We start from the raw sequence: 27,008 nt of genomic DNA, 5'->3' as shown, positions 1-27,008 counted from the left end.
TATCCCAGATACAAACTCTACACAAACTGGCATCTCACTCAGCACTCGGTCATCTTGGCTGCTTCTCCTGGCCACATGGCCTCTTTCTGCTCTCCTTTCTGCTCTCTCCTCTAATGATGATCTCAGGAACCAAGAGCGCAAACTCCCGTTCCGCCCCCACTTTATACTGTAGCTTCACAACCTCTAATCCAATATACAAAGTAGGGAAGTCTGTAATACAAAGTCACTTCTCTGAGGCATGATTGGATTGTACCACCCCACATCAAAATGGGGTGGGAAAGGCTTAATCCCAAAACCAAGCCCCAGGCTACAAGGATTCTCAACACACATTAATATCACCTGGGCGATGGCCTCACGTGGGCAACGTCATCTTTAACAAAGTGAGCATAATATATTTTATCTGCCCAACAAACACCTATCTGCACCTCCATACTAATTAGACAAAAACCTGTACCCTAATCTATCTCACCCTAAATATCAACCTAATCCCACCCCATGAGCCTCTTCCAGTTCCTAATACACTATCCATCAATGTAAGGACCAAACAAGCTATACAGGTAATCTCTCCTCTTATTGCTTTAGAAATCTCTACAAAAGTAGAGCTAGGGACAGGGGGACTAGCCACACTACCCTGTCTTATTCCTATTCTCTCTCTCTCTCTGAAGCCCAGTGAAGTTGTAAACATGGAATCAGTGGTTTCACACAAACTGGGCGTCTTGACTATTACCTTTCATTGCTCCACTCACTCTCCTATTTATTTTTCTAACTTTTAGACCCTGCCTCTTACGTTTGTTTACTAGTTTCTTACAGAACTGCATGCAGACCTTCACCAATCAGACAACTGGAAAAATCTACCTAACCCTACACATCAACCCTGAAACCTGCCCTTGTGAAACAGAAAAATCTGAAACCCTGTATCAGCAAACCTCCTAAATTCTATCTTTCAACCTCTACAGGTCCCCTAACCCTAAAGCTCTCCCGTATCCTTGAAGAACTAGGAGAATAAATAACATTCACCTCTTAATGCTTTTCAGTCTTTTTCCCTTCACATAGTAAAAGGACAAGATCACTGGGTCTTCTTGGAGCCTACAAACAGACATGAAACATTTCTTTTTTTTTTTTTTTTTTTTAAATTTTTTTTTTTCATTTTTCTGAAGCTGGAAACAGGGAGAGACAGTCAGACAGACTCCCGCATGCACCCGACCGGGATCCACCCGGCACGCCCACCAGAGGCGATGCTCTGCCCACCAGGGGGCGATGCTCTGCCCATCCTGGGCGTCGCCATGTTGCGACCAGAGCCACTCTAGCGCCTGAGGCAGAGGCCACAGAGCCATGCCCAGCGCCCGGGCCATCCTTGCTCCAATGGAGCCTTGGCTGCGGGAGGGGAAGAGAGAGACAGAGAGGAAAGCGCGGCGGAGGGGTGGAGAAGCAAATGGGCGCTCCTCCTGTGTGCCCTGGCCAGGAATCGAACCCGGGTCCTCTGCACGCTAGGCCGACGCTCTACCACTGAGCCAACCGGCCAGGGCGAAACATTTCTTTTAACTCAAGCTAACTGCTCTCTCCAGGTCTGCCAGGAAAAAATATCTCTAACTTTACCATGGAAGAACTTTCACACACACACCCCTATACAACCCTCCTTATCTCTGCATTGCTAATCTCCAAATACCTGCCTCTTTCTTTATTAAGTTCCTACAGGCCGGGATGAGAGAAATCTCTAGGATTACCTACAATCAAATGCTCCTACACTCCTATTCCCCAGTACCCCAAGGAGAACTTCATGAGGGAAATATCAAATAGGTAGGGATGACAGCAGGAAGAAGCCGCACCTCAGCCCGAGAAGTTCCCTCCTGAATGTTCTCCAAACCCTCTTCCTTTTTAACCACACATATTCAATCCTTCTAAAAAAACTTATACCAACAGGTTTCCTGTATCTTAAAATCTCCACATGTCCTCTCATTTGAGAGGAACCAGACCAGCATGTCTCATGAGGCTCATACAGGAGACCATGTATCACCATGTCACTCTGTCCACTTGGCACTAGCAGCAAGCAACAAACAATTATTACCTCGCAAAATTTTTTTTTACTTCCTCACTCAGGTTTTCAGAGACATCGCCTGGTTCAGACCTCACAGCGTGGAAATTGACGACCTCCTTAACTGGATGAGGGACTTGGCTTGACAAGGTTCCCTTCTCGAGTTCTCTCCAGAAGAAGCAATAATTTTCCAATTTTTTCTCCTCTTTCTCCTCATCACCCCTCACCATATATTATAAAATTAATAACTGCCTTTCTTTTATATGTAACCACAGAGTTGAGAACTGATAGATGCGTGAATTCCAAACTGCCCTCTTGATGTTCTGCTTATCTGTCAGACCTCACCCTTACTGGACTATTGACCTTGAGACAGAGGAATTCCAAAAAGCTGACAAGCCGCCCCAAGGAGGGGCTCCGGACATACCAGGACTTTTGATTCAACACCCACATGCTCGAAGCCCCCCAAGGAGGAGCATTCCGGACATACCAGGACTTTTGCCTCAGTATCCCCTCAGGCTCTCCCAAACACTATATAACTCGCCCCTAGTCTGTAACCGGTGCTCTTCTCCCCCAGGAGGAGTGCCCGGCAGGGTTCCTTTCTTCCTTTCAATAAAGCCTGTTACTCTGGTCTTTCGGACTCCCATGGATTCCAACAAATAGGAGTGTTTCTTCCAGTTTTCCTATCTTTATCACACCATGCTATATGATGTGTGTGGAGCAGATGGTAGGGTTTTTTGTTCCTGATTCTTTAGATCAAGAGAACCTCTGCCTGAGAAAGCCCAGACCTTACGCAGAGGTTGGCCTTTGAGCCTGAGGATGAGACTATGAGTGTCCTGGGCAGGATATGTACATTTAACACAGGGAAAGGATTTAACTGGGGTTTGGATGCTGGCAGCGACACATTCACTGTTAAAACAATGGACCCAGTGAAACACTCTACCCAGTCTTCATGCCCTTTACCTTTCTCTTCCATGTTCCTTTCCCCATAAGATAACAAGTTTAATGCACACAGGAGCCTGATAAATACCTGTGCACTGGGTCTCCTCGCATGGACCCCGTCCCACATAGGACATCTAGGTTTTCCTGCTACAGAAATGTTGTGAAGGAGGACTGAGATGCCTGTCCAACGTTGAGCTTAGGGCTTCAATGTATGATTTTTTGTGTATGTGTGTGGGGAAACAATTCAGTCTATACCATCTATTAAGAGAGCTTATTATGCACAGAAACAATCATCAAGTTTTTCCTCTAGCCCTGATTTCCTGTCTGAGATCAGTTACACATGCCTCCTGGACATCTAAATTATATCATCATCCCTGTAAAAAAATTTAAAATATACATAAAAACAAACTTGGCATCTTTCCCTCTAATTCACACAATCCTCTGGCCACGCCCCTCATACCACCCTCCCTCCAGCACACTAAAACACTGGGGTCCTTTGTCACCAGGGTTTTTATCTCTTCTCTATCTTAACACAGGAAGGACCTAACAGCTTTTCGCCATCAGAGGGGTTCCACACGGCAGCGGTTCTCAGTGTGCACGAATCAGAAGCCCCAAGGGGACTGAACGCACAGTGGAACCAAACACAGTAACCCCACTTCCCCTTTCTGTCCCAGGTTCTTGCCTCCATGGCTTTGTTGACTCCTTTAGACTCCCCACAATTGTCCCCTTCTCTTTGATCTATATTCTGACCTTTAAGATACAACTTCTCTTTGGAATCTTCCCCAAATATCCTCAATTAAAATGCCATTTGCTTCCTCTGAATTTCTAAAGCACTTAGTATCTCACATTAATCTGATATTCTCTATTTTCAAACAACCTTCCTTCCTTCCTAATCTACCCACCTGCTGCATTTGTTCTAAATTAAGACTGTTTCTTTTTGGGGAGCTTTTAGTCTTTTGGTATTCCCCATGATTGGCATCAATAGATGCTCAACCTCTGCTTGTTACATGACACTTTGACCTTACATAAGTCATATAACCTAAGATGTCACTTTCGTTATTACTAGTGTGGAGCTGAAATGCACCTCCAGCTCCTTTCCCAGGTCTGCACCGTACAACTCCATGATGAGACACTTTCCACCAGCACTTTCCCCTCTCTCCTCCTCCTGAGATGCTCCGCTCCTTACTCATGCCCACACACTCAAGGTCTAACCCAGAGCTTGTTATGACCTGGCGTCCAGATACCTCATGCCACTGACACTCTGCACGGCCTCCCTGGAGCCTCTCTTAGGCCAGTTCCTCAGGCAGATATTCAGCAACATGAAAATAACATATTATCAACTCTCAATTTTAAAAACATAAAACATACCAAATAATACAGGAATGAGAGGTTGGTTGCAGCTGCACTTTTCACTCTACTGTCCTTTTTTTCAAACATTTTTAAGGTCTCTACAGCCTAGAAATGAAAGAGCTGAAAGTTATTACCATTGCAATACGTCAGGCTAATGTTGGGTAAAGTTCAGTATCCGAAATGCAGGACCAGGGACAAAGGACAGATTCATTAATATGTTTAAAAACATAAAACAGATGACAAGATGAGAATTTCATTTGAGAATTAAAATTTATAAAAAAATAAAAAAAACACTACAAATACCATAACTACAATTAAGAACATAACAGGCCCTGGCCGGTTGGCTCCGTGGTAGAGCGCCGGCCTGGCGTGCAGGAGTCCCAGGTTCGATTCCCGGCCAGGGCACACAGGAGAGGTGCCCATCTGCTTCTCCACCCCTCCCCCTCGTCTTCCTCTCTGTCTCTCTCTTCCCCTCCCGCAGCCGGGGCTCCATAGTAGCAAAGTTTGCCCGGGCACTGAGGATGGCTCTGTGGCCTCCGCCTCAGGCACTAGAGTGGCTCTGATTGTGGCAGAGCAGTGCCCCAGATGGGCAGAGCATCGTCCCCTGGTGGGCGTGCCGGGTGGATCCCGGTCGGGCGCATGCAGGAGTCTGACTGCCTCCCCATTTCCAACCTCAGAAAAATACAAAAAGTACAAAAAAAATAAAAAATAAAACAGGAACCTAACAGACAGGCTTAATGGCAGATCAGATACACTGAGGAAAGTAGTAAGTACTGAGCCTATGAGCCTTGTGACAGTCTAGTTTACCCTGCAGAATGGGGGGTGTGGTAAGGCTTTACCTAAAAGACATGATCTAATTTGCCCTTTGCAAAATAATTCTAGAATTTTTGCTTCTATTAGAAATTAGCCTACAGAACAGTGTTTTTCAATGGCTGGTGTGCTAGAAATTTTGTGCCAGTCCACGAAAGAGTTAATTTAACCACCCTGATGTTGTGCACTGGGGGTTGAAAAACACTGCTGTAGTAGACCATTCTCCTGCAAAGAACAAATTAGACAACTTAGATAAAATACTAAAAAATATTTTTTGAAGGCACTGGGAAGAAACTGAGGTAACCAGGATTTGAAGGTACAAGACCCCAGAAGATGTTTCAACTAAATAAAATAAGCACAGCAAAATAAAAAGTCTAAAAAGAGTTCTTAGAAAAAACCATAAGAGACACAACACAGAGAAACACAGTGAAATCTCAAATAAATATAACTGGGATTTCAGAAGGGGAAAAACGACTAGTGGCTGAGAATTTTCCAAAACTGATGACAGAATAATGCTAGGAATATTACAAAAAGTGATCTGAAATAGATCCACTATATTTCTCAAGCCATGAGAAAGCAAAGTACACGTTTAATCACCTGAAGGTTGGAAATAATTGTTACCAAACAGGACATTTGGAATGGTCAGATACCTTTCATGAAAGGTGAATGAGTTGTCAACCTGGAAATTACTGACAAATATAAGGGGGGGGGCAAAGAAGTAGAGAAAGATGATGGGTTTTCTTTCCTTCCTTCCTTTTCCCCTCCCTCCCCCCTCCCTTTCTCCTTTCCTTCCTTCCGAATGCCTTACTGTGCAGAGAATGCTTGGCTGCTGCCCCCTGCTCCTGGTGAGCACTGTTTCCAAACAAAAATCCTGCTTGTGCTCTTACAATGGCTGGTACTGGTACTGAAAATATCTTACAAAGTCTGACCCCCAACAAAGTACCATGAAACATAGTTGACACAATGTTTTATTTATTTATTTATTTGTTTGTTTGTTTGTTTATTTTTGTATTTTTCTGAAGCTGGAAACAGGGAGAGACAGTCAGACAGACTCCCGCATGCGCCCGACCGGGATCCACCCGGCACGCCCACCAGGGCGTCGGCCTGGCGTGCGGGGGACCCGGGTTCGATTCCCGGCCAGGGCACATAGGAGAAGCGCCCATTTGCTTCTCCACCCCCCACTCCCCCCTCCTTCCTCTCTGTCTCTCTCTTCCCCTCCCGCAGCCAAGGCTCCATTGGAGCAAAGATGGCCCGGGCGCTGGGGATGGCTCCTTGGCCTCTGCCCCAGGCGCTAGAGTGGCTCTGGTCGCGGCAGAGCGACGCCCCGGAGGGGCAGAGCATCGCCCCCTGGTGGGCAGAGCGTCGCCCCTGGTGGGCGTGCCGGGTGGATCCCGGTCGGGCGCATGCGGGAGTCTGTCTGACTGTCTCTCCCCGTTTCCAGCTTCAGAAAAATACAAAAAAGAATAGAAGATTAAAAAATACTAGATTTCATAAACCTTGGCTATAGTATGAGTAAATAATTATTCTTTTAAAGGGGTTTTGATTACTTTAAAGTAAGTTGTTGGGAGTTTCGAGGCTAGTTTATAGTTCCACAAAGTAAACTATGGGAGAAAAAAATTCAAACATGCCCTCACTTTTGAGATTCTTTTTCTCACTTATGTTCTTGGATGAGTACTCTATAAAACTGCCAAAAAGCTCCTGAAACTTATATCAGAAGTGACTGTTCCTTGCACTGTTCACCTGTAGAAGTCACCTCATCGACCCCTCACTCAGCCTCCACATTATTCACGTAAAAGCCACTGTTTATGTAAGTTTACAAACTGCATTTCACTTTGAATAAGAATTGCGATGTTTTTCATCTTTACTTTAAGACTGTATCACAAATGTATGTGCTAACTGAACACACACGGCACGTGAACAGAAATTAACACACAGGCATTAGACTCTGCGGAAAGAACACTGTTCCCCAATGTGACAGCCATGCTGACAAGGCTGAAATCACATTCCTAAAGCTCAACAGGTGAACTGCCCAGCCGGCTCAGAGCGGATGGCACCCAGCTCACCAACAGCTTCATAAGAAATAATAAATGCTTCTCATTTTAACTCTTTAAAAAATAGTAATATATTTTAAATCTTTCTAAAAAGAACATTTAAAAATAAAGTATCAAGAAAATCAGCAAATGTGGTTTTTCTACTGTGTGACCTATAACAGTACTTCCCACACAAACAAAAATACTATAATTTCTTTGGTCCACAGATGAACTCAGCAATAGCAAAGACCAAACTGTCTCACTCGGCTTCCATTCGAAAGCCAGTGAGCTATACATGGCACTTTAATGACCAAGGGAGTGATGATCAAATGACAGAACGGACAGAAAGATCCTTTGAAAAGTCTTTTTAGTGCTTTACAGATATTAAAGTAACTTTCAGTACTAAACTCACACACAAAGTGGAACCAGCCAATGGTACTGCCCTGTACTAATCATGCAGTCACAGCATGAATACCGGGGCGGCCCCTCACATCTCGAAGTGGATGGCATCCTCCTCATCCCCCTGGAAGGGGTTAGTTATTGCTATTGTCCCCTAGACAGAAGGAAAGGCCTTCGGGGGGAAGAAAGTCCTGAAACACAGGCTTGGGCAGGATGGTCTCCACCTTTGCTCTCTGGGTCTAAACTCGAAGGAGCTCAGTTTTCTGGTTGCTGGCACATTTGGTCCTGTAACAACAACATCAAGCTTCATTCTGTTCATCCTCTTTTGTCCTCTCCCTCTATAAAGCTGTCTATTCCGGTTTTGTCACAACTATGTCTCACCTGTCCCACCTCCAGCAGAGGTAGCAGGAAAGCAGTGGCAGTGGTGAGAGGTCTTGGAGGGCTGACACTGTTACCAGAGGGACCCTTTAGACCATGGATAGTCAACCTTTTTATACCTACTGCCCACTTTTGTGTCTCTGTTAGTAGTAAAATTTTCTAACCACCGGTTCCACAGTAATGGTGATGGTGATGTATAAAGTAGGAAAGTAACTTTACTTTATAAAATTTATAAAGCAGAGTTACAGCAAGTTAAAGCATATAAATAATAATTACTTACCAAGTACTTTATGTACTTGGATTTTCACTAAGTTTGGCAGAATAAATCTTTATGAAACACTTACTATAGTTAAATCTATCTTTTTATTTATACTTTGGTTGCTCTGCTACCACCCACCATGAAAGCTGGAACACCCACTAGTCGGCGGTAGGGACCAGGTTGACTACCACTGCTTTAGACCAACACCACGGCACTGAGTAACAACTCACATGAACAGAGGGCAGGGAGCTGCTGTGGTGAAGACAGTGGGTGGCATCGGGCTGCTGCTCTGGCTCCCGCCTTCCTTCTCCTACACATAACACCTGATTCTGAAACCTCAGAGCTTCAGCTGGCAGACTGAAAACCTCCTAGGGAAAGCTGTTCTCTGGACTAGAACGTGGTTGAGTAACTTAGTATCCAATCACATTTTACATGAAAAGTATTTACATTTTAAAAAACAGGACAAACACGTCAAAATTTAAAGAATATCATACTAATGAAAATTCAGTCAGAAATCCCTCAACTTCAGGATATTCAGAGGCAGCATTATTCTAGGGAAGAATTTCCCAATATTATTGCTTTGATCTATTAACATGAAATTTCATCTAATTTTTTAAACTTACTTGGTTTAAGTCCTTTTGTCTCAAGTATGTAACGGCTTTGTTTATTTCCAGGTCATTTGCTAGCTCTACATATTGAGAAGCTTTCACATCTTCGACACACCTATAACATAAAGCAGAAAAAAACCTTATTTGGTTTAGTATATTTATATTGTTGGTAATTTTTTTAAAAAAAATTAATTAATTTACTTATTGACTTTAGCAAGAGAGGAAGGAAGAGAAGAGATATGAACATCAGTCTGTTCCTGTCTGTGCCTTGACCGGGGATCGTACGGCAACCTCTGCACTTCAGGAGGGTACTCGAACCAACCGAGCTATCCAGCCAGAGCTGTCAGCGGTTCTGAGAAAATATCTTTAAGTGTCCCTACTGCTGTGTAAGGCTAAGTACTTGATTTCTTCCAGTAAAGGCATTAAGTTACCAAATTCTTCAGTTCTCAATTTCCTCATCCAATTTTTCATTAGCCAGTTGTCACTTCTAAATATTTATGGCATCTCAGATGAAACTGGATTGACAGTTACATCCTGAATTTTGGACTAAAAACAATTTCAATTTCTAACAGGTAAAATGGTTTTATGTTTTTTCATCTTAAATTCAATAGAAATTATAGAATATCTTTAGTTATTTTGTGTCCAAACTTGAACATACTATAGTAGATCTATTTCCCAAAGCACCCAGTATATCTGTTTTTAACTGTTTATCAGGCACTGTACCAATTTCTTTACAAGTATTGTCACATTTAATACTCACAACAACCCTGAAGTACAGGCATTGTCTCTACTTTATGAACAGGAAAATGGAAGACCTGACATCACACAAGTAGAAAACTTACAAGTAAGAATCTGAACTCAATTTTTGTTGATACTAAAACCCACTGCACCAAGACTAATATTTTTAAGATTGAGGTCAACCGGAATCAATTTAAGGTTAATTGTATTAATTATGATTAATTTAAAATAAGAGTCATGAAACTTATTTTAAAAAATAGAAAAAATATCAATAGGCATTGTACACAATAAGGGCAAGGATTGTTAAATGAAACTGTTAATTTCAGTACACAATGAAAAAGATATTTCTTACCGAGGATCCAGTTAAAAAATGTTTGAAAGCCACTGGCCTAGACCAATAGTTTAAAACTATCAAAGCAGAAGACCCCTTTCCTCAGCAGGGTCTTTTCTTTAGCTTTGACTATAAAGGAGACCCGTGCCTGACACGGGGAGAGGACCTGAGCCCACCTGCTCAGTGCCCCTCTCAGTGCCCCTGGTCTCCAGCCCACCCAACAAGTTCACATGCAGACACAGCTACTGAAGCTTCCACAGCTCTAAGAAAATAATTTGGAAGCCATGGATTCAGGTGTGCATTCAGCAAACATGTACTGTCCGCTGCGTACCAGACACCATGTTTGGTAAGTGAGATGCAGTCGCTGCCCCTAGGAAGGAGGGCGGCCAGTGAACCACATGCTGTACGGGAGCCGGTGTAAAGAGGACGAGAACACAGAGGCAGAGACTCGAAACCAGACTGGGGAAAGGATTCCAGAAACACCTAAACTCAATTTGAAGAACAAAAAAGAATTGATTTGACAAAAACGGGAAGGGCATTCCAGGAAGGGGGATGGCAGGTGCACAAATGTGGAAGACGAGAAAAGCAGACACTATTTAAGGAATGGATTCATTCACCATGGCACTGCTACCAGATCAAGGGCCTCGAGGACAAATGTATCATGCTCTCCTACCTATCTATCTCAAATGGGGTTCTGAAAAGAAATGCAGCCCCACAGAAAACTATTTGAGTCATTTTCGCTCCATTTTCCTAAAGATGGTACATAGCTCTCACCATTCTAGATGCAACAGGATGGCTAAAACCTTAGAGCTTACCTGTCTCGAGGGCTGCGAAGGGTTACTAGCATTTGTACTTTTGAGAACACTCTTCTCTCTACTTAGACTGACCTCTGCTTCCCTCTTTCTATCCTTATTAACCCTTTTTTTCCAAAAAGTTTTTTTCCACATGCTTCCTGGACCTTTGACAGTGTCACCCCAGACCCTAGCCCACCCCAGCACTAGGCCAGCCCCCCATGGCCCCAGCCTAGGCCAGCTCCCATGGACACAGGCTCCTGGTCCACCCAAGTGCTATAACCACCCCTGCACAGCCAACCTCCAGGCCAGCCCCTAAGGCCGCCCCAGGTTACAGGCCAAATTCCACAACTCCAGACTCCAGCTTGCTCTGGGGCCAGGCTAGCTTCTGTGGCTCAAGCCTCTAGGTGGGCTCCTAAAAAACTAGGCTTCTGGCCTGTCCCAGTAACAAAGTAGCCTCTGTGGAACCTAGATACTGAATCCATCCCACTGGTTCCTAGTGTTTCATTGGCCTTTGGGGACCTAGCATCCAGGTCTGCCCAAGTAGACTGAGGTCCCAGCCCCATCACCACAGATTCAAGTACAAGGCCTATCCCAGGCTCCAGGCCCACCCCACAGACCCAGGCACCAGGCTGTCACTGTGTATCTAAGTACTAGGCCTGTTGACTTGCTAACTCAGTCACCAGACCTGCCCACCCAAGCACTCCAGCAGGAAACTTGCCTGCAAACACCACCAGATGGTGCCCCCAGAATCTCCAGACAGGCTGACTGTGGAGGGGCTTTGCCCAACAGAGCCAATCTGTAAAGACTGAAAGAGGTACCCACTTCCTCAAATGCACAGATACCAACACTAGGACAAAAGGATCATAAATAATCAGTGAAATATATCACCATCAAAATTGCCTGTCAGAGAATTCAGAACAATTCTCCTAAAGAAATTCAGTGAAGTACAAGAAAACAGAGAGGCAACTAACTGAAATTAGGAATGTAATAAATGAATAAATCGAGTTCAATAAAGACACAGAAATCATTAAAAAACAAACAGTAGTCCTAGAGTTGAAGAATACAATGACTGAACTAAAGAATTCATTGAAAGCTTCAACAGGAGACTCAACCAAGCAGAGAAAGAATTAGTGAACTAAAAAACAGGTCATTTGAAATCAGAGGAGCAAAATAAAAGAATGAGAAAGAGAAAAAAAAGTCTACATAAATTATGGGATACTATTAAAAAAAACCAACCTACATATTATTTGAGTCCCAGAAAGACAAGAGAGGGAAAAGGGGAAGAAAGTTTATTTAAAGAAATAATAGCTAAGAGAATTCAAGATGGTGATGGAGCAGGCAGACATTCCAATCCTCTATCTCAGGACCAAACTGGAATAACTAAATTTTAGAAAAGTCATCCTGAAAAATTAACTCAGGACTAAATGAAGAGGATTCTTATAACCAAGGATTCACAGAAGAAGCCACATGGAGACTGGTAGGAAGGGTGCAGATGTGCCCTGGATCCCATGAGCAGAGGCTGAGGCTCTGGAGAAACATCTCAGCTGTGGCAGCATGGGGAGTTAGCCCTTATAGGTGCGGGACCTAAGCCCCAGGACAGGCGCCCCCTCCTAGAGCACCAGAGCCTAAAAGAAGTGCCCACATAGCATTTGGCGGTAAAAAGAAGCAAAGTTTCTGTGTGTGAGAAAGAGACAAGAATCTTCAGAGAAGCAGGCACCCTCTTAAAAGGCCCATGCAGAAAATCTTGTTCACAGCCACTTACCCTGGGCTCCATCTCAGGGAGTCCTGAGCAGACTAAAGTCACAAGAGGTGAGAGTGAGACTGGCAGCCCTGGGGAGAAATGTGGTGGGCAAACAGCCACCAAGACTCCTGTGCTGAGTCATTCTCCAATACAGTAGTTGCCATCTTTCCTGGGTGAAGCAGTCCCCTCTGTGTGGCATCAGCCTGGGGGAAAACAACTGCCCCAACCTCAGGAACCTCTCTTGCCCCACCTTATGTAGACTGGGCCCTGGTGAAAAGTAGGCAGCCTTGGCCAGAAAGACGGGGCTAAAAAGACTCAGGGAGTAACACTGACACAGTTATCTGGAGTTGAGGACATAGCTATTCCCCCCAGTTTTCCTAGAATATGACTGGTGCTTCTGCCCAACAAGAGATTCAGTAGAAACTGTCTGGGTTGTTGGCAGACCACATCTCTAGGTTTCAGAGGCCACACCTACCAGACTCCTAGAGGCCACACTCTACTGAAGTATGGGAAAAAATTCAGGACCGACTGACACCTGGAGTCCTGGGGTGGGAGCCACACCCACCACCTTTTCTGATGCCAAACTAGCCCCAACCTCTAGACCAGGGGTAGTCAACCTTTTTATACCTACTGCCTACTTTTGTATCTCTGTTAGTAGTAAAATTTTCTAACCACCCACTGGTTCCACAGCAATGGTAATTTATAAAGTAGAAAAGTAACTTTATAAAATTTATAAAGCAGAGTTATAGCAAGTTAAAGCATATAATACTAATTACTTACCAAGTACTTTATGTCGGATTTTTGCTAAGTTTGGCAGAATAAATCTTTATAAAACAACTTACTATAGTTAAATCTATCTTTTTAATACTTTGGTTGCTCTCCTACCGCCCACCATGAAAGCTGGAATGCCCACTAGTGGGCAGTAGGGACCAGGTGGACTACCACTGATCTATACTCTACCAGAGGTTGTTTCAGAGGCCAAGCATTACAAGCTGCCAGCACACAGATCCAGCAGGAGGCAGACCTCAGGGAACCTTGGGTTTTCTGCTGATCTGTCCCCAGGTCTGGTGCTGGTCAAAGCCAGCCTCAGTGTGCAGCTTGGTCCTTCCATGGGCACCTAAGCCCAGCAGAGGCAGCCACAAACTCTGGAGTGCTTATAGCACCAAAAAGGTTGCCGAGGGCCAGTCACAGGCAGTGTTTTACACTGGTCTGCAATAGGATTCCTCCTAAGAGGCCCAGAACCAACACACCCAGTGGTCAACTACAAACAACATCAGAGCAGAATCCAGCTAGCATTACTAGCAGTATATCTAAAGGAAGAGCTCTTGAGGGACCAAACTCTGCTGAGGTGAATTTTGTTTTCTGCGGTCAGCACCTGCACAGCAGCTTAGTCATTCAAAGTGTGACTTCCTTGGAGCCTATTATTGGGAGAGCCGTCCAAGGGCTTAGCTACTTCCTGAAGAAAGGGCCACAGTCTTCCAATGGAAGACTCTCAATCTTCTTCCCTGAGATCAGTGGTTTCTCAGCTGAAAGAACTTCTGCAGAGAGAACTGTCAACTCCACCCAACCTGTACCTACTGCTCACCTTTCTGGGGAGAAACAGAATGGAAATATCCAGCAGTTGCTGAGGAATTAGGTAGGCTCTGGAGTAGGGGCCACTTCACTATACCAAGTACCTACCAAGAGAACCCCCCCCTCGGTAGGCAGTCACACTAACATTGTCTTCCCGACCTCAGTTGCCCTAACTCACCAAGCCTGCAACCTGTAGCGAGGTTGGTGGGATGAGGAACAGTCTGAGCCCACACTACAGTCTTTCTACAGAAGACTCTATGGGAAGATCATGCAGTTATAAGAGGAGGTGGAGCAGCTGAAAGGTAGAGGCAAATATTTAGAAGCTTGGGCACATTTACAGAGCTGCTGTCAGCTCTAAGCAGAAGGAAGCTGATACTTATATACAGGTTGGCCCCTCCCACGCACAAGACGACACAGAAAACACAGACACAAACAGTGAACAGAGTGACAGCTCCAGACAGGTAGCCCAAGGCAGGTTACAAATAACATCTGACATCAACCTGTACCTAAACCCAGCTTAAGAAAACCCAGAACCAACACAACCGGTAGAGGGTGGCAGACCACACCAATGTTAGACTCAGCTAGCCACACAAGTGGAATGCCTAAAGGGGGTGTCCAGGAGACACCAGACCCTGCTGAGATACCGACTGCCCATAGGACAGACACCACGCAGCGTCTAATACATGTAATTAAAGTTGACCCTTAGAGTCAGCCAGCCTGAAGGGTTAACTCCACCCACAAAAGAACCAACAGCATTCAAGACTCACATACAGGCCCTGGCCGGTTGGCTCAGTGGTAGAGCGTCGGCCTGGCATGCAGGAGTCCCAGGTTCGATTCCCGGCCAGGGCACACAGGAGAAGCGCCCATCTGCTTCTCCACCCCTCCCCCTCTCCTTCCTCTCTGTCTCTCTCTTCCCCTCCCACAGCCAAGGTTCCATTGGAGCAAAGTTGGCCCGGGTGCTGAGGATGGCTCCATGGCCTCTGCCTCAGGCGCTTAGAATGGCTCTGGTTGCAACAGAGCAATGCCCCAGATGGGCAGAGCATCGCCCCCTGGTGGGCATGCTGGGTGTATGCCGGTTGGGCACATGCTGGAGTCTATCTGATTGCCTCCCCGTTTCCAGCTTCAAAAAAATAAAAATAAATTAAAAATAAATAAAAAAAGACTCACATACAACAGGAGGGTAAATGCAACCCTCAAGAAACATTCCTAGAGCCTGACTAGGCAGTGGTGCAGTGGATAGAGTGTCAGACTGAAATGCAGAGGACCCAGGTTCAAGACCCCAAGAAGGTCACCAGCTTGAGCACAGGCTCATCTGGTTTGAGCAAAGCTCACCAGCTTGAACTCAATGTCGTTGGCTCAAGCAAGGGGTTACTCGGTCTGCTGTAGCCCCAAGGTCAAGGCACATATTAGAAAGCAATCAATGAACAACTAAGGTGTCGCAACTAAAAACTGATAATTGATGCTTCTCATCTCTCTCTGTCTGTCCCTGTCTATCCCTCTCTCTGACTCTCTCTCTGTCCCTGTAAAAGAAAAGAAAAAGAAACATTCCTAGAGCAAGAAGCTTAGGTAACCTGCAGGTTAGTACCACTGAGTCCATCTTCCTCATAAAGACATCACAACAAATTTGGGAGTCAGAGCAGAGCTCACTAATACACAGACAAAATGTGCAGACAAACAAATATGCCCCAAATGAATCAACAAGAGAAATCTCCAAAGAAGAATTAAATAAAATAGAAGCAACCAAACTACCAGACACTGTGTCTGGTAATATAATGGTTATTAGGATTCTCAAAAATCTTAGAGTAAGAATGGATGATCTCAGTGAGAACTTAAACAAAAAGGTAGTAACCATTAAAAAGTACATTGGAACAATAAAAAAGAACTAATCAGAAATAGCAAATACAATATCTGAAATGAAGACTGCACGAAAAGGAATCAACAGCAGATTGAATGAAACAGAGAACTGAATAAACAATTTAGAGGACAAGATAAACATAAGCACAGAAGCTGAGTAGCAAAAAGAAGAGGCTCAAGAAGGCTGAGGGAACTCTAAGAGACCTCTGGGACAACATCAAGACAAACAATATGTGCATCACAGGGGTAATTGAAGGAGAAGAGAATGAACAAGAGAGAGAGAACTTGTTTGAAGAAATTGTAACTGAAAACTTCCTTAACCTGGTGAAGGAAAAAGACACAAGTTCAAGAGAGTCCCATTAAAGATGAACCCAAAGAGGCTCATCAAGACACATTAAAAAAAAAAAAAAAAAAAGACACATCATAATTAAAATACCAAAGATAGGAAAAAAGAATCCTAAAAGATGCAAGAGAAAAGCAATTAATTACCTAAAAAAGGAGCCCCCATAAAGCTGTCATCAGACATCTCAACAGAAACACTTCAGACCAGAAGGGATTGGCAAGAAATATTCAAAGTGATGAAAAGTAAGGACCTACAACCAAGATTCCTATACTCAGTAAAGCTATCATATAAAATTGAAGGAGAAAAAAACGAGCTTCCCAGATGAAAAAAGGCTAAAGGAGTTCATTATTACCACACTGGTATTGCAAGAAATGTTAAAGGGCCTGTTATAAGAAGAGGAGAGGAAAAAAGAAATCGAGAGAGAGAGTATTGCAGGTTTATAGAATAAAATGGCAATAAATAAGTACATATCAATAATAACCTTAAATATAAGTGGATTAAATGCTCCAATCAAAAGACATAGAATGGCTGTACATATAAGAAAACAGGATATGTACATATGCTGCCTACAAGAGACCCACCTAAGAACAAAAAATACACACAGACTGGAAATGAAGGGATGGAAAAAAATATTCCATGCAAATGCAAATAAAAAAAATCTGGGGTAGCAATACTTAAATCTGACAAGAGTAAGGGACAAAGATGGTCACTTCATGATGATAAAGGGAACTATCCACAAGAGGCTATAACCATTGTAAATATGCACTTAAATACAGAAAGCAGATTTCGATGGACATAAAGGACGAGACTGTCAGCAATACCATAATAGTAGGGGATTTTAATACCCCACTGACACAAATGGATAGACCACCAGACAGAAAATTGACAAAGAAACAATGGCCTTAAATGACACGCAAGATCAACTGGATTTAATTGATATTTTCAGAACATTTCACCCCAAAGCAGCAGAATATATATTCTCTCAAGTGCTCATGGTACATTTTCTAGGATAGACCACATGTTAGGACACAAAACAACTTGCAATAAACTTAAAAAGACTGAAATCGTATCAAGCATTTTCTTTGACCACAATGGCATGAACGTAGAAATCAACTCCAATAAGAAAACTGAAGCCTGACCAGTGGTGGTGTAGTGGATAGAGATTCGATATGGGACACTGAGTTCCCAGGTTCAAAACCCTGAGGTCATCAGCTTGAGCACGGGCTCATTCAACTTGAGCACAGGTTCATGAGCTTGAGCTTGAGGTCGCTTATAGCAAATTTAGAATACTTTAAGACTGTAATATGGTGGTATATTAATCACTTAACTCTAGTATAGAGATTAAAAGGTAAAAATATTAAAAATAAGTATAGATACAATAATTTGTTAATGGAGATACAATATAAAAAGAGGTAAACTGCAAGATCAAAAACAAAATATGGGGGGGTGAAATGAGTAGTTTTTATATGCAGTTGAAGTTAAGTTGCTATTACCTTAAAATAGACTGTTATATCTAGAAGATGTTTTATGTAAGCAAAAACCTATGGTGGATACACAAAAGACAGAGGAAAGGGAACAATACCCTAGCACTACAAAATATCACCAATTCACAAAAACAGCAAAAGAGAAAGGAGGAAGAAGGAACAAGACAACTACAAAAAAGCCAGAAAACAGTAAGATGGCATTAGTTCCTATCAATAATTACTAATTAACCTATCAATATTATTACCTATCAAAAACTACTCTAAGTATAAATGGAGTAAATTCCCAATAAAAAAGCATGGTGTGTCTGAATGGATTAAAAAGCAGTCCCACCTATATTATGCCTGTAAGAGACTCACTTCAGCTTTAGGACACACATAGTCTCAAAGTGAAGGGAAAGAAAAAAGATATTCCATGTATAAGGGAAAACCAAAAGCTATACTTATATCAGATAAAATAGACTTTAAGTCAAAAACCATAACAAAAGATAAAGAGGGTCATTATAGAAAAATAAAAGGGTCTATTCAAAAAGAAGATAAAACAATTGTAAATATACAGTATATGTATTTACTATACACCATCAAAATATATTAAGCAAATACTAACAGATCTGAAGGGAGAAATAGACAACAATATGACAGTAGTAGGAAATCTCAATATTCCACTTTCAATAACAATTATTCAAACAGAAAAATCAATAAGGAAACACTGAAGTTGAACTATATCTTACTTAGTTCAACAGAGATATACAAAACACTCCATGAACAGCAGCAGAATATACATTCTTCTCAAGTGAACACACAACACTCTCCAGGATAGATCATGTGTTGTCACAAAACAAACCTTAGCAAATGGTATAAAAACTATAAATCAACAACAAGACAAAGACTGAAAAATTCACAAATATGTAGAAAATAAAAATCACACCCCTGAATAATGAATGAGTCAAAGAGGAAACCAAAAGGAAAATATTTTAAATACCTTAAAACAAATAAAATGAAAACAAAATATACCTGAACTTTACAGGATGCAGCAAAAGCAGTTCCAAAAGGGAAGTTTATAGCAATAAATGCCTACATTAAAAGAAATCATTAAAAAAACCCTAAACTTTACATCTAACTTTACAAGGAACTAAAAAAAAAAGAAAAACAAACTAAGCCCAAAGTTAGCAGGAAGAAATAACAAGGAAAAAAACCACAAAGATTAGAGAAGAAATAAATAAAATAGAAACTAGAAAAACAATAAAAAGATCAATGAATATAAGAGCTAATTTTTTAGTAAAGATAAAACTGACAAATCTTTAGCTAGACTATCTGGGGAAAAAAAGAGAAAAGATTCAAATAAATAAAATCAGAAATGCAAACCATATACTGCGTAGAAAGAAACACCAAAGGAAAAAGCTCCTTGGCATTAGTCTTGACAATAATTTTTTGGATATGACACTATAGCACAAGGAGCAAAATAAAAACTAAACAAGTGACACTACATCAAACTAAAAAGCTTCTGCAGCCTGACCAGGTGGTGGCGCAGTGGATAGAGCGTCGGACTGGGATGCGGAAGGACCCAGGTTCGAGACCCCGAGGTGGCCAGCTTGAGCGCGGGCTCATATGGCTTGAGCAAAGAGCTCACCAGCTTGGACCCAAGGTCGCTGGCTCCAGCAGGGGGTTACTCGGTCTGCTGAAGGCCCGCGGTCAAGGCACATGTGAGAAAGCAATCAATGAACAACTAAGAAGTCGCAATGCGCAACGAGAAACTGATGATTGATGCTTCTCATCTCTCTCCGTTCCTGTCTGTCTGTCCCTGTCTATCTCTGCCTCTGTAAAAATAAATAAATAAATAAATAATTAAAAAAAAAAAAGCCTTTAAAAAGCTTCTGCATAGCAAAAGAAACAATCAACAAAACAACCTATGATATAAGAGAAAATACTTTCAAATTATATCAGATAAAGTTTTAAACCAGTAAAAGTATAAATTATGGGAAGAAAATACCATACCCATCCAGTTACACTGAATTTCTTTCTTACCAATCATATCCTACAGCAAAAGATGTTTCAATTACAGGAGCAATGAGTTTTGCAGCTGTCATAATGTATTTTTCTGCCACGGCTTTCCTATAATAAACAAACAAAAATATTTTATAGAGAAACAATATAAAATTAAAAAAATTAAGTATAGTGCTTGACCTATGGTGGCGCAGTGGATAAAGCATTGACCTGGGACGCTGAGGTCGCTGGTTCAAAAACCCCGGGCTTGCCTGGTCAAGGCACATATAGGAGTTGATGCTTCCTGCTCCTCTCCTCCCCCCTTTACTCTCTCCTCTCTAAAAATGAATAAATAAAATATAATTAAAAAAAATTAAGTGTGAACATTATCAAAACTAACATATCACGAAGCCCACTCAATGGTGGACAGCTATACTAGAACTTGGTAAGTCAACCTGAAAATCATGACTAGGAAATGGAAGTCATGACTGCCTTTTGAGTCAACAGCTCAGTTTTCTTCTACTTTATGATACATGCTGACAAACAAAAGGAAGAAAGAGGCATTGGAGAGAAAAAAGGCAAAAGGCTCTGCAGCTGATATTAAATAATCTGCACTGTCTGTGGACATTAGAGGAAATGGTTATTAAAGAAACAGTGTGATGAACAGTAAAATTGAATTACTTCATGTATCTATAGATTTGCCTCATCTATATTTTTCTAAAATTTTAAAATTGATTTTAAGAGGAGAGCAAACACGAGGGAGAAACATTGATTTGTTGTTCCATTTATTTATGCATTCATTAGTTTATTCTTTTATGTGCCCTGACGAGGGGTTGAACCTGTAACCAGGACCATGCTCCAAACAACTGAACTATCTAGCCAGGGCCATCTTTACTTTTCATTTACATAAGCTGAATTACAGACTATGTGGTCTTTTGTGACTGGCTTCTTTTATTTGTTGTAATGTTTCATGGTTCATGTGTATTGTAGCATATATCAGTACTTAATTATTTCTTATGGCTAAATACTATTCCATTGTCTAAATAGATCATATATTATTTATTCATCAGCTGTGGACACTTGGGTTGTTTCCACTTTTTGGATATTATGAATAATGCTGTTATGATCAGTGTTACTGTGTAGATATACGCTCTAATTTCTTTTGCGTACACACCTAGGAAAAAAAATTGCTTTTTTTTTTTTTTTAATTGAGAAAGGGGAGATAGAGAGACCGACTTCTGCATGCACCCTGACTGGTATCCACCCAGCAACTCATCTGGAGCTGATGCTCAAATCAACCAAGCTATGCTCAGTGCCTGAGGCTGATGCTCAGACCAACTGAGCTATCCTCAGCACCCGGGCCGACGCTCAAACCAACTGAGCCACTGGCTGCTGGAGGTGAAGAGGGAGAGAAGGGGGAAGAGGGAGGGAAAGAGAAGCAGATGGTCACTTCTCATCTGTGCCCTGCCCAGAAATCGAACCTGGGATGTCTGCACACCTGTCCGATGCTCTGGGCTGCAGGTTTAATCTTTTGAGGAATTTCCATACTGTTTTCCAAAGTGGCTATACCATTTTACATTCCCATCATCAACATATATTATTCCAATCTCTCTACATCCTTACCAATACTTGTAATTATATGTCTTCTTTATTTATTATTATTATTTTTTTGTATTTTTCTGAAGCTGGAAACGGGGAGAGACAGTCAGACAGACTCCCGCATGCGCCCGACCGGGATCCACCCGGCATGCCCACCAGGGGCAAAGCTGTGCCGCGACCAGAGCCACTCTAGCACCTGGGGCAGAGGCCAAGGAGCCATCCCCAGCGCCCGGGCCATCTTTGCTCCAATGGAGCCTTGGCTGTGGGAGGGGAAGAGAGAGACAGAGAGGAAGGAGGGGGGGTGGAGAAGCAAATGGGCGCTTCTCCTATGTGCCCTGGCCTGGAATCGAACCCGGGTCCCCCACACGCCAGGCCAACGCTCTACCGCTGAGCCAACTGGCCAGGGCCTTTACTGATATTTTTTAAGTGAGAGAGAGTTATGTTAAAAGTATTTCATTGATGTTATCTATCATTTCTCCCTCCAATGTCAATCAATGATTTCTGTTCTTTATTACTTCTTTCTTTCTGCTTCCTATGGGTTAATTTTGTTCTTTTTGTAAGTTCTTCAGCTGAGAGCTTAGGTTACTGATTTAAGGCTTTTCCACTGTCATTCTAATCACTTTTCCCTTACGTGTTGTTTTTCTCTGCTTCATTTCAAAATGTGGTCTTTAATTTTTGAAAGTTTAATCATGATATATCTTGACACAGATTTTCTTGGTTTTATTCACTTTGGGATTTATTCAGTTTCTTGCTAAGTTTGGGAAGTTACCACCATTATTTCTTTAGCCCAATCTTTCTACTCTCCCTTCTGGACATGGATGACACAAATGGTAGATCTTCTGTTAAAGCCCCAGAAGTCCCTGAGGCCTACTCACTTTTTTTTTTTTTGGTCTATTTTCCCTCTGTTGTTCAGAGTGGGTAATGTCCATTTCTGTCTTCGAGTTCCCTCTTTCCTCTCCCCTTGTTCTCCGCTGAGCCCATCCACTGAACTTCCTATTTCAGTTACTGTAACTTTTAGTTCTAAACTCTCCATTTGGCTCTTCATTATATCTTGCATTTCTTTGCTGAAATGATTGCTTTTCTGAGGGTTTCTATTTTTTTAACCTATTTTAAGCATGCTCATAATTGCTGTTGAAGCCATTTTAATCACAGTTGCTTTAAAGTTTGTCAGATAATTCTAACACCTCTGTCTTTCGTTGTTGGCATCTTTCAACTGTCTTTTTTCATTCAATTTAAGATCTTGTTATCATGAGTGATTTTTGATCAAAATTGGAACATTCTGCATCATGAGAGAATTTTATCATTCAAGTCTTTTGTTTTGGCTGGCTTTTTTGACATTGCTCTGGCAGGGGAAAGAGAGTCCTCACCTCATTATTGCCAGATAAAAGAAGTTCAGTTTCCCCACATGGCCTCTTTGACATCCAAGGTAGGAGGGGTTCTTGCTTCTGCTGGGTGGGGTAGGAGTTCCCATTTCCACCACAGTCCCTATTGACACCACAGTGGGGTGGCCTTATAACTGCTGAAGATGAAATTCCTAACTCTCCACTATCCCCCTGACACCACCCCAGGTGAGAGGGGGAAAAGTGCCTCGTTATTGCTGGGTAGGGTGGAATCCCATGCTGATGTGCTGTTCACTGAAACGACCGAGTGGTGAGACGCAATTTAAGGGCCTTTGGGATTAAAGTCCTGGCTCCCTGCTTGGCCTTTTGGGGTACTGAGTGTCTCTTTATAGCAGGGGTCCCCAAACTTTTTACAAAGGGGGCCAGTTCACTATCCCTCAGACCGTTGGAGGACCAGACTATAAAAAAAAAACTATAAACAAATCTCTATGCACACTGCACATACCTTATTCTAAAGTAAAAAAAACAAAACGGGAACAAATACAATATATAAAATAAAGAACAAGTAAATTTAAATCAACAAACTGACCAGTATTTCAATGGGAACTATGGGCCTGCTTTTGGCTAATGAGATGGTCAATGTCCAGTTCCATATTTGTTACTGCTAGCTGTAACAAGTGATATGACGCGCTTCCGGAGCTGTGACATGTGCGTCCGGCGTCACCGGAAGTAGTACTGTGAGTGCCGCCTCACTTTGCGGCGCCGCTACATACAGTACTCTCACTCACCACCAATGAAAGAGGTGCCCCTTCCAGAAGTGCGGCGGGGGCCGAATAAATGGCCTCAGGGGGCTGCATGCGGCCCGTGGGCCATAGTTTGGGGACCCCTGCTTTATAGCTTTGTGAGGGTGAAGATCTGGTTCCCTTTCACTTGGCTTTTGCTGGCAGGCATAGGGGTGGAGCCTGATTTTCCTGTGGTATTTGCCTAAAAGTTTTCTGTCTTGCTAGCCTACCCCTTTTCTTGTCCTTTAGCTAGAAAAAGCAGGCCTTTAGTTAGTTTGTTTGTTTAATGTACCCATGACATCATCTGCTTTTGAGCTTCTTCAGCTCCAAGTCTGGGAAACACAAGAGGAACTCACTGCAACATTATCTTTGGACTTAGTGGAAAGAACAAAGGAAAGTGCATTTATTCTATCAATCATTCCAGAAGTGCAAGTCTCCATTTTTCCTTCCCTTTTTCTTTCCTTCTTTCCTCCTCCCTCCCTCCCTCCCTCCCTTAATTTCTCTCTCTTTCTTAAGTGAGAGGTGCAGAGGTATGGAGGCAGAGACAAATTCCCCATGCGTGCACCACAACCAGGATCCACCTGGCAAGCCCACTATAGGAACGATGCTCTGCCCATCTGGGGCCACTGCTCCACTGCTCAGCAACCAAGCTATTTCAGGGCCTGAGACAGAGGCCATGGAGCCATCCTCAGCACCCAGGGTCAGCTTCCTCAAACCAGTCAAGCCATGGCTGCAAGAGTTTGTGTGTGGGGAAAGAGAGAGAGCTAGAGAAGAGGAGGGGGTGGGGTGGAGAAGAAGATGGTCGCTTCTCCTGTGTGCCTGGACTGGAAATTGAACCTGGAACTTCCACATCGCAGGTAGACACTCTACTGCCAAGCCAACTGGCCAGGGCTCCATTTTATTTTCTATGTTAAATTACTTTCTAAAGATTAGGGGCCCTCCATACATATAATAAAATATCATTCAGAATTAAAAAGGAAGGAAATTCTGACATGTTATAATATGAATGAAAATTGAGGACATGATGCTCGGTGAAATAAGACAGTCACAAAAGGACAAATGATATGAACCCACTTAGAGCAGACAAATTCATAGACAGAAAAAGTAAAAGTTGGTGCCACGGGTTGGGTGGGGGTGTGTTCTGGATAGCTGTTAGTCAATGGGGACAGAGTTGCAGTTTGGGAAAATAAAATTCTTGTTACAAATCACTGTGAATGTACTTAACATTCTTGAACCGTAAAGAATTATGCATTTTACCACTATTTAAAAAACTAAGGGCCCGGTATATCATGTGATATACTACTAATATATCTGTTGCATGTTCAGTAAGTACATATTAGAAATTTCAAAACATAAATGGCAGAGACTAGATACCATATTGGAGGAAGGAAGAAAAAAATAAATAGAATTTTGTCTTTGGGAGTTGAAACTTAATTGGGAGGATGGACAAAAACACATGAAGATATAATTTTTAAAAATAAAGGTAATATAAACAAAATTCCAATATTGCACCAAACGCAGAGAAAACGTGTTACAAAGAAACAGTAAAGTGACTGAGTAAGACTACTGGAACCAACACAAGCACTGAGACGACTATGAAGGGAAACCAACCAGTGTACTGCAGAAGTGGGGAAACGGCAGGGCTGTCTGAGAAACAGGCTGCACAGCACAAATTCTGAAGGACACACTCAGATGCACATCCAACTCTTTCATACAAATTTACCTACATTATTAGATTTTCATTATTAAGTGCCCCAATATTACCTTTCACATTCCATTTGACTTAGCTGATCATTTTTTATAGCTTCAATCACCAAATTAGTATGTGGATCATCCTGGGAAAATAAAATTGGAAAAAAATACATAATTCAGAGGTAAACACTAAGAAGTAGGATTTCTAATCCACCTCACCATTAACTAGTTGTAGAAAATGATCAGCAAATTAACCTTTCCACACCATTTTCCCTACGTAAAGTAGAAATTTCTTTTTTTATTGAGAGAAGGGGAGGCAGAGAGACAGGCTCCCTTCCACATGTGCCCCGACTGGATCCCCCTGGAAAGCTCACTGGGGGGCGATGCTCTGCTCATCTGGGCTACTGCTCCATTGCTCAGCAACCGAGCAATTTTATTAGCACCTGAGGTAGAGGCCACAGAGCCATCCTCAGTGTCCAAGGCCAACTTGCCAGAGCCAATTGAGCCATGGCTGTAGGAAACCAAGAGAGAGAGAAAGAGCAAGAATGGGAGGGGGGTGGGTGGAGAAGCAGACAGTCACTTCTCCTGTGTGCCCTGACCAGGAATTGAACCCAGAACATCCACATGCTAGGCTGACACTCTACCACTGAGCAAACCGGCCAGGGCCAGTTTTTCTTATTTTTGATTACCTGTCACATTCTCCAGCAAACTAACAATTCTGAGCAGCTGACAAAAAGGTCAGGCTGACATGCAAAAGAGTGAAACTTGACTACATTTTGTCTCCATGAACAAAAATCAATTCAAAATGGATCAGAGATCTAAATATAAGATCTGAAACAATAAATTACAAAGAAGAAAACATAGGTACTAAACTTATGGACCTGGGCCACATAGAACATTTTATGAATTTGACTGCAAGGGCAAGGGAAGTAAAGGGAAAAATAAATGAATGGGACTGTATCAAACTAAAAAGCTTCTGCACAGCAAAAGAAACTGACTACAAACAAAAAGGCAGCCAACCAAATGGGAGATGATATTTACAAACAACAGCTTCAATAAGGGGTTAATATCCAAAATATATAAAGAACTCACAAAACTCAGCAACAAATAAGCAAATAATCCAATTAAAAAATGGGGAGAGGAACTGAACAGAGACTTCTCCCAAAAAGATACAAATGGCCAACATCTTCATGAGCTATTAGAGAATTATAAATCAAAACTACAATGAGCTACCACCTCACACCTGTTAGATTGGCTGACAACAAGACAGGTAATAAGTGTTAGGCTGTGGAGAAAAAGGAACCCTCATTCACTGCTGGTGGGAATGTAAACTGGTATAGCCATTATGAAAGAAAATATGGTGGTTCCTCAAAAACTTAAGAATAGAACTACCATATGATTCAGCAATCCCTCTACTGGGTATTTACCCAAAAACTCAAAGACACACACTGGTACATAAAGACACACCCTGGCTAGTTGGGCTCAGTGGTAGAGCATCGGCCTAGCATGTGGATGTCCCGAGTTCAACTCCCAGTCAGGGCACACAGGAAAAGCGATGATCTGCTTTTCTACCCTCCCCTTCTCCCTCCCCTTCTCTCTTTCTCTCCCTCTCCTGCAGCCATGGCTTGATTGGTTTGGGTGAGTCAGCCTCAAGCACTGAGGATGGCTCCGTAGTCTCCGCCTCTGGCCCTGAAAAATGGCTTGGTTGCTGAGCAACAAAGCAATGGCCTCAGATGGGCAGAGCACTGCCCCCTACAGGGCTTGCTGGCTGGATACCAGTCAGTGCACAGGCGAGAGGGAGTCTGTATCTTTGCCTTCCCTCCTCTCATTAAAAAAAATAAATAAATAAAAAAGACACGTGTACCCCCATGTTCATTGCAGCATTATTCACAGTGGCCAAGACATGTAAACAACCCAAGAGTACCTCAATAGAGGATTGGATAAAGAAGATGT

The 27,008-nt window shown here is 42.5% G+C and overlaps 1 protein-coding gene and 1 long non-coding RNA gene across 7 annotated transcripts in view; one reads left to right on the top strand and one right to left on the bottom strand.

Moving 5' to 3' along the window:
• LOC136325138 (uncharacterized) overlaps positions 1–2,626 on the top strand; it is a 67,886-nt gene extending 65,260 nt beyond the window's left edge. Inside the window, exon 3 of the long non-coding RNA XR_010729210.1 lies at positions 2,308–2,626. This is a non-coding gene — a long non-coding RNA (uncharacterized lncRNA). The remainder of the gene's footprint in view (positions 1–2,307) is intronic.
• Positions 1–27,008, bottom strand: part of IFT88 (intraflagellar transport 88) — a 154,045-nt gene that overhangs the window by 60,643 nt on the left and 66,394 nt on the right. For all 6 annotated transcript variants that reach the window (XM_066258992.1, XM_066258995.1, XM_066258993.1 and 3 more), the window contains 4 exons: positions 25,128–25,198; positions 19,685–19,771; positions 8,821–8,920; positions 4,340–4,426 (listed from right to left, as the gene is read on the bottom strand). In XM_066258992.1, coding sequence (XP_066115089.1) covers positions 4,340–4,426; positions 8,821–8,920; positions 19,685–19,771; positions 25,128–25,198 — 345 coding nt within the window. The remainder of the gene's footprint in view (positions 1–4,339; positions 4,427–8,820; positions 8,921–19,684; positions 19,772–25,127; positions 25,199–27,008) is intronic.

Source organism: Saccopteryx bilineata, chromosome 2, assembly GCF_036850765.1.
Source record: "Saccopteryx bilineata isolate mSacBil1 chromosome 2, mSacBil1_pri_phased_curated, whole genome shotgun sequence".
NCBI classification, from domain to species: Eukaryota; Metazoa; Chordata; class Mammalia; order Chiroptera; family Emballonuridae; genus Saccopteryx; species Saccopteryx bilineata.
This window is presented reverse-complemented; position numbering and strand designations above follow the sequence as displayed.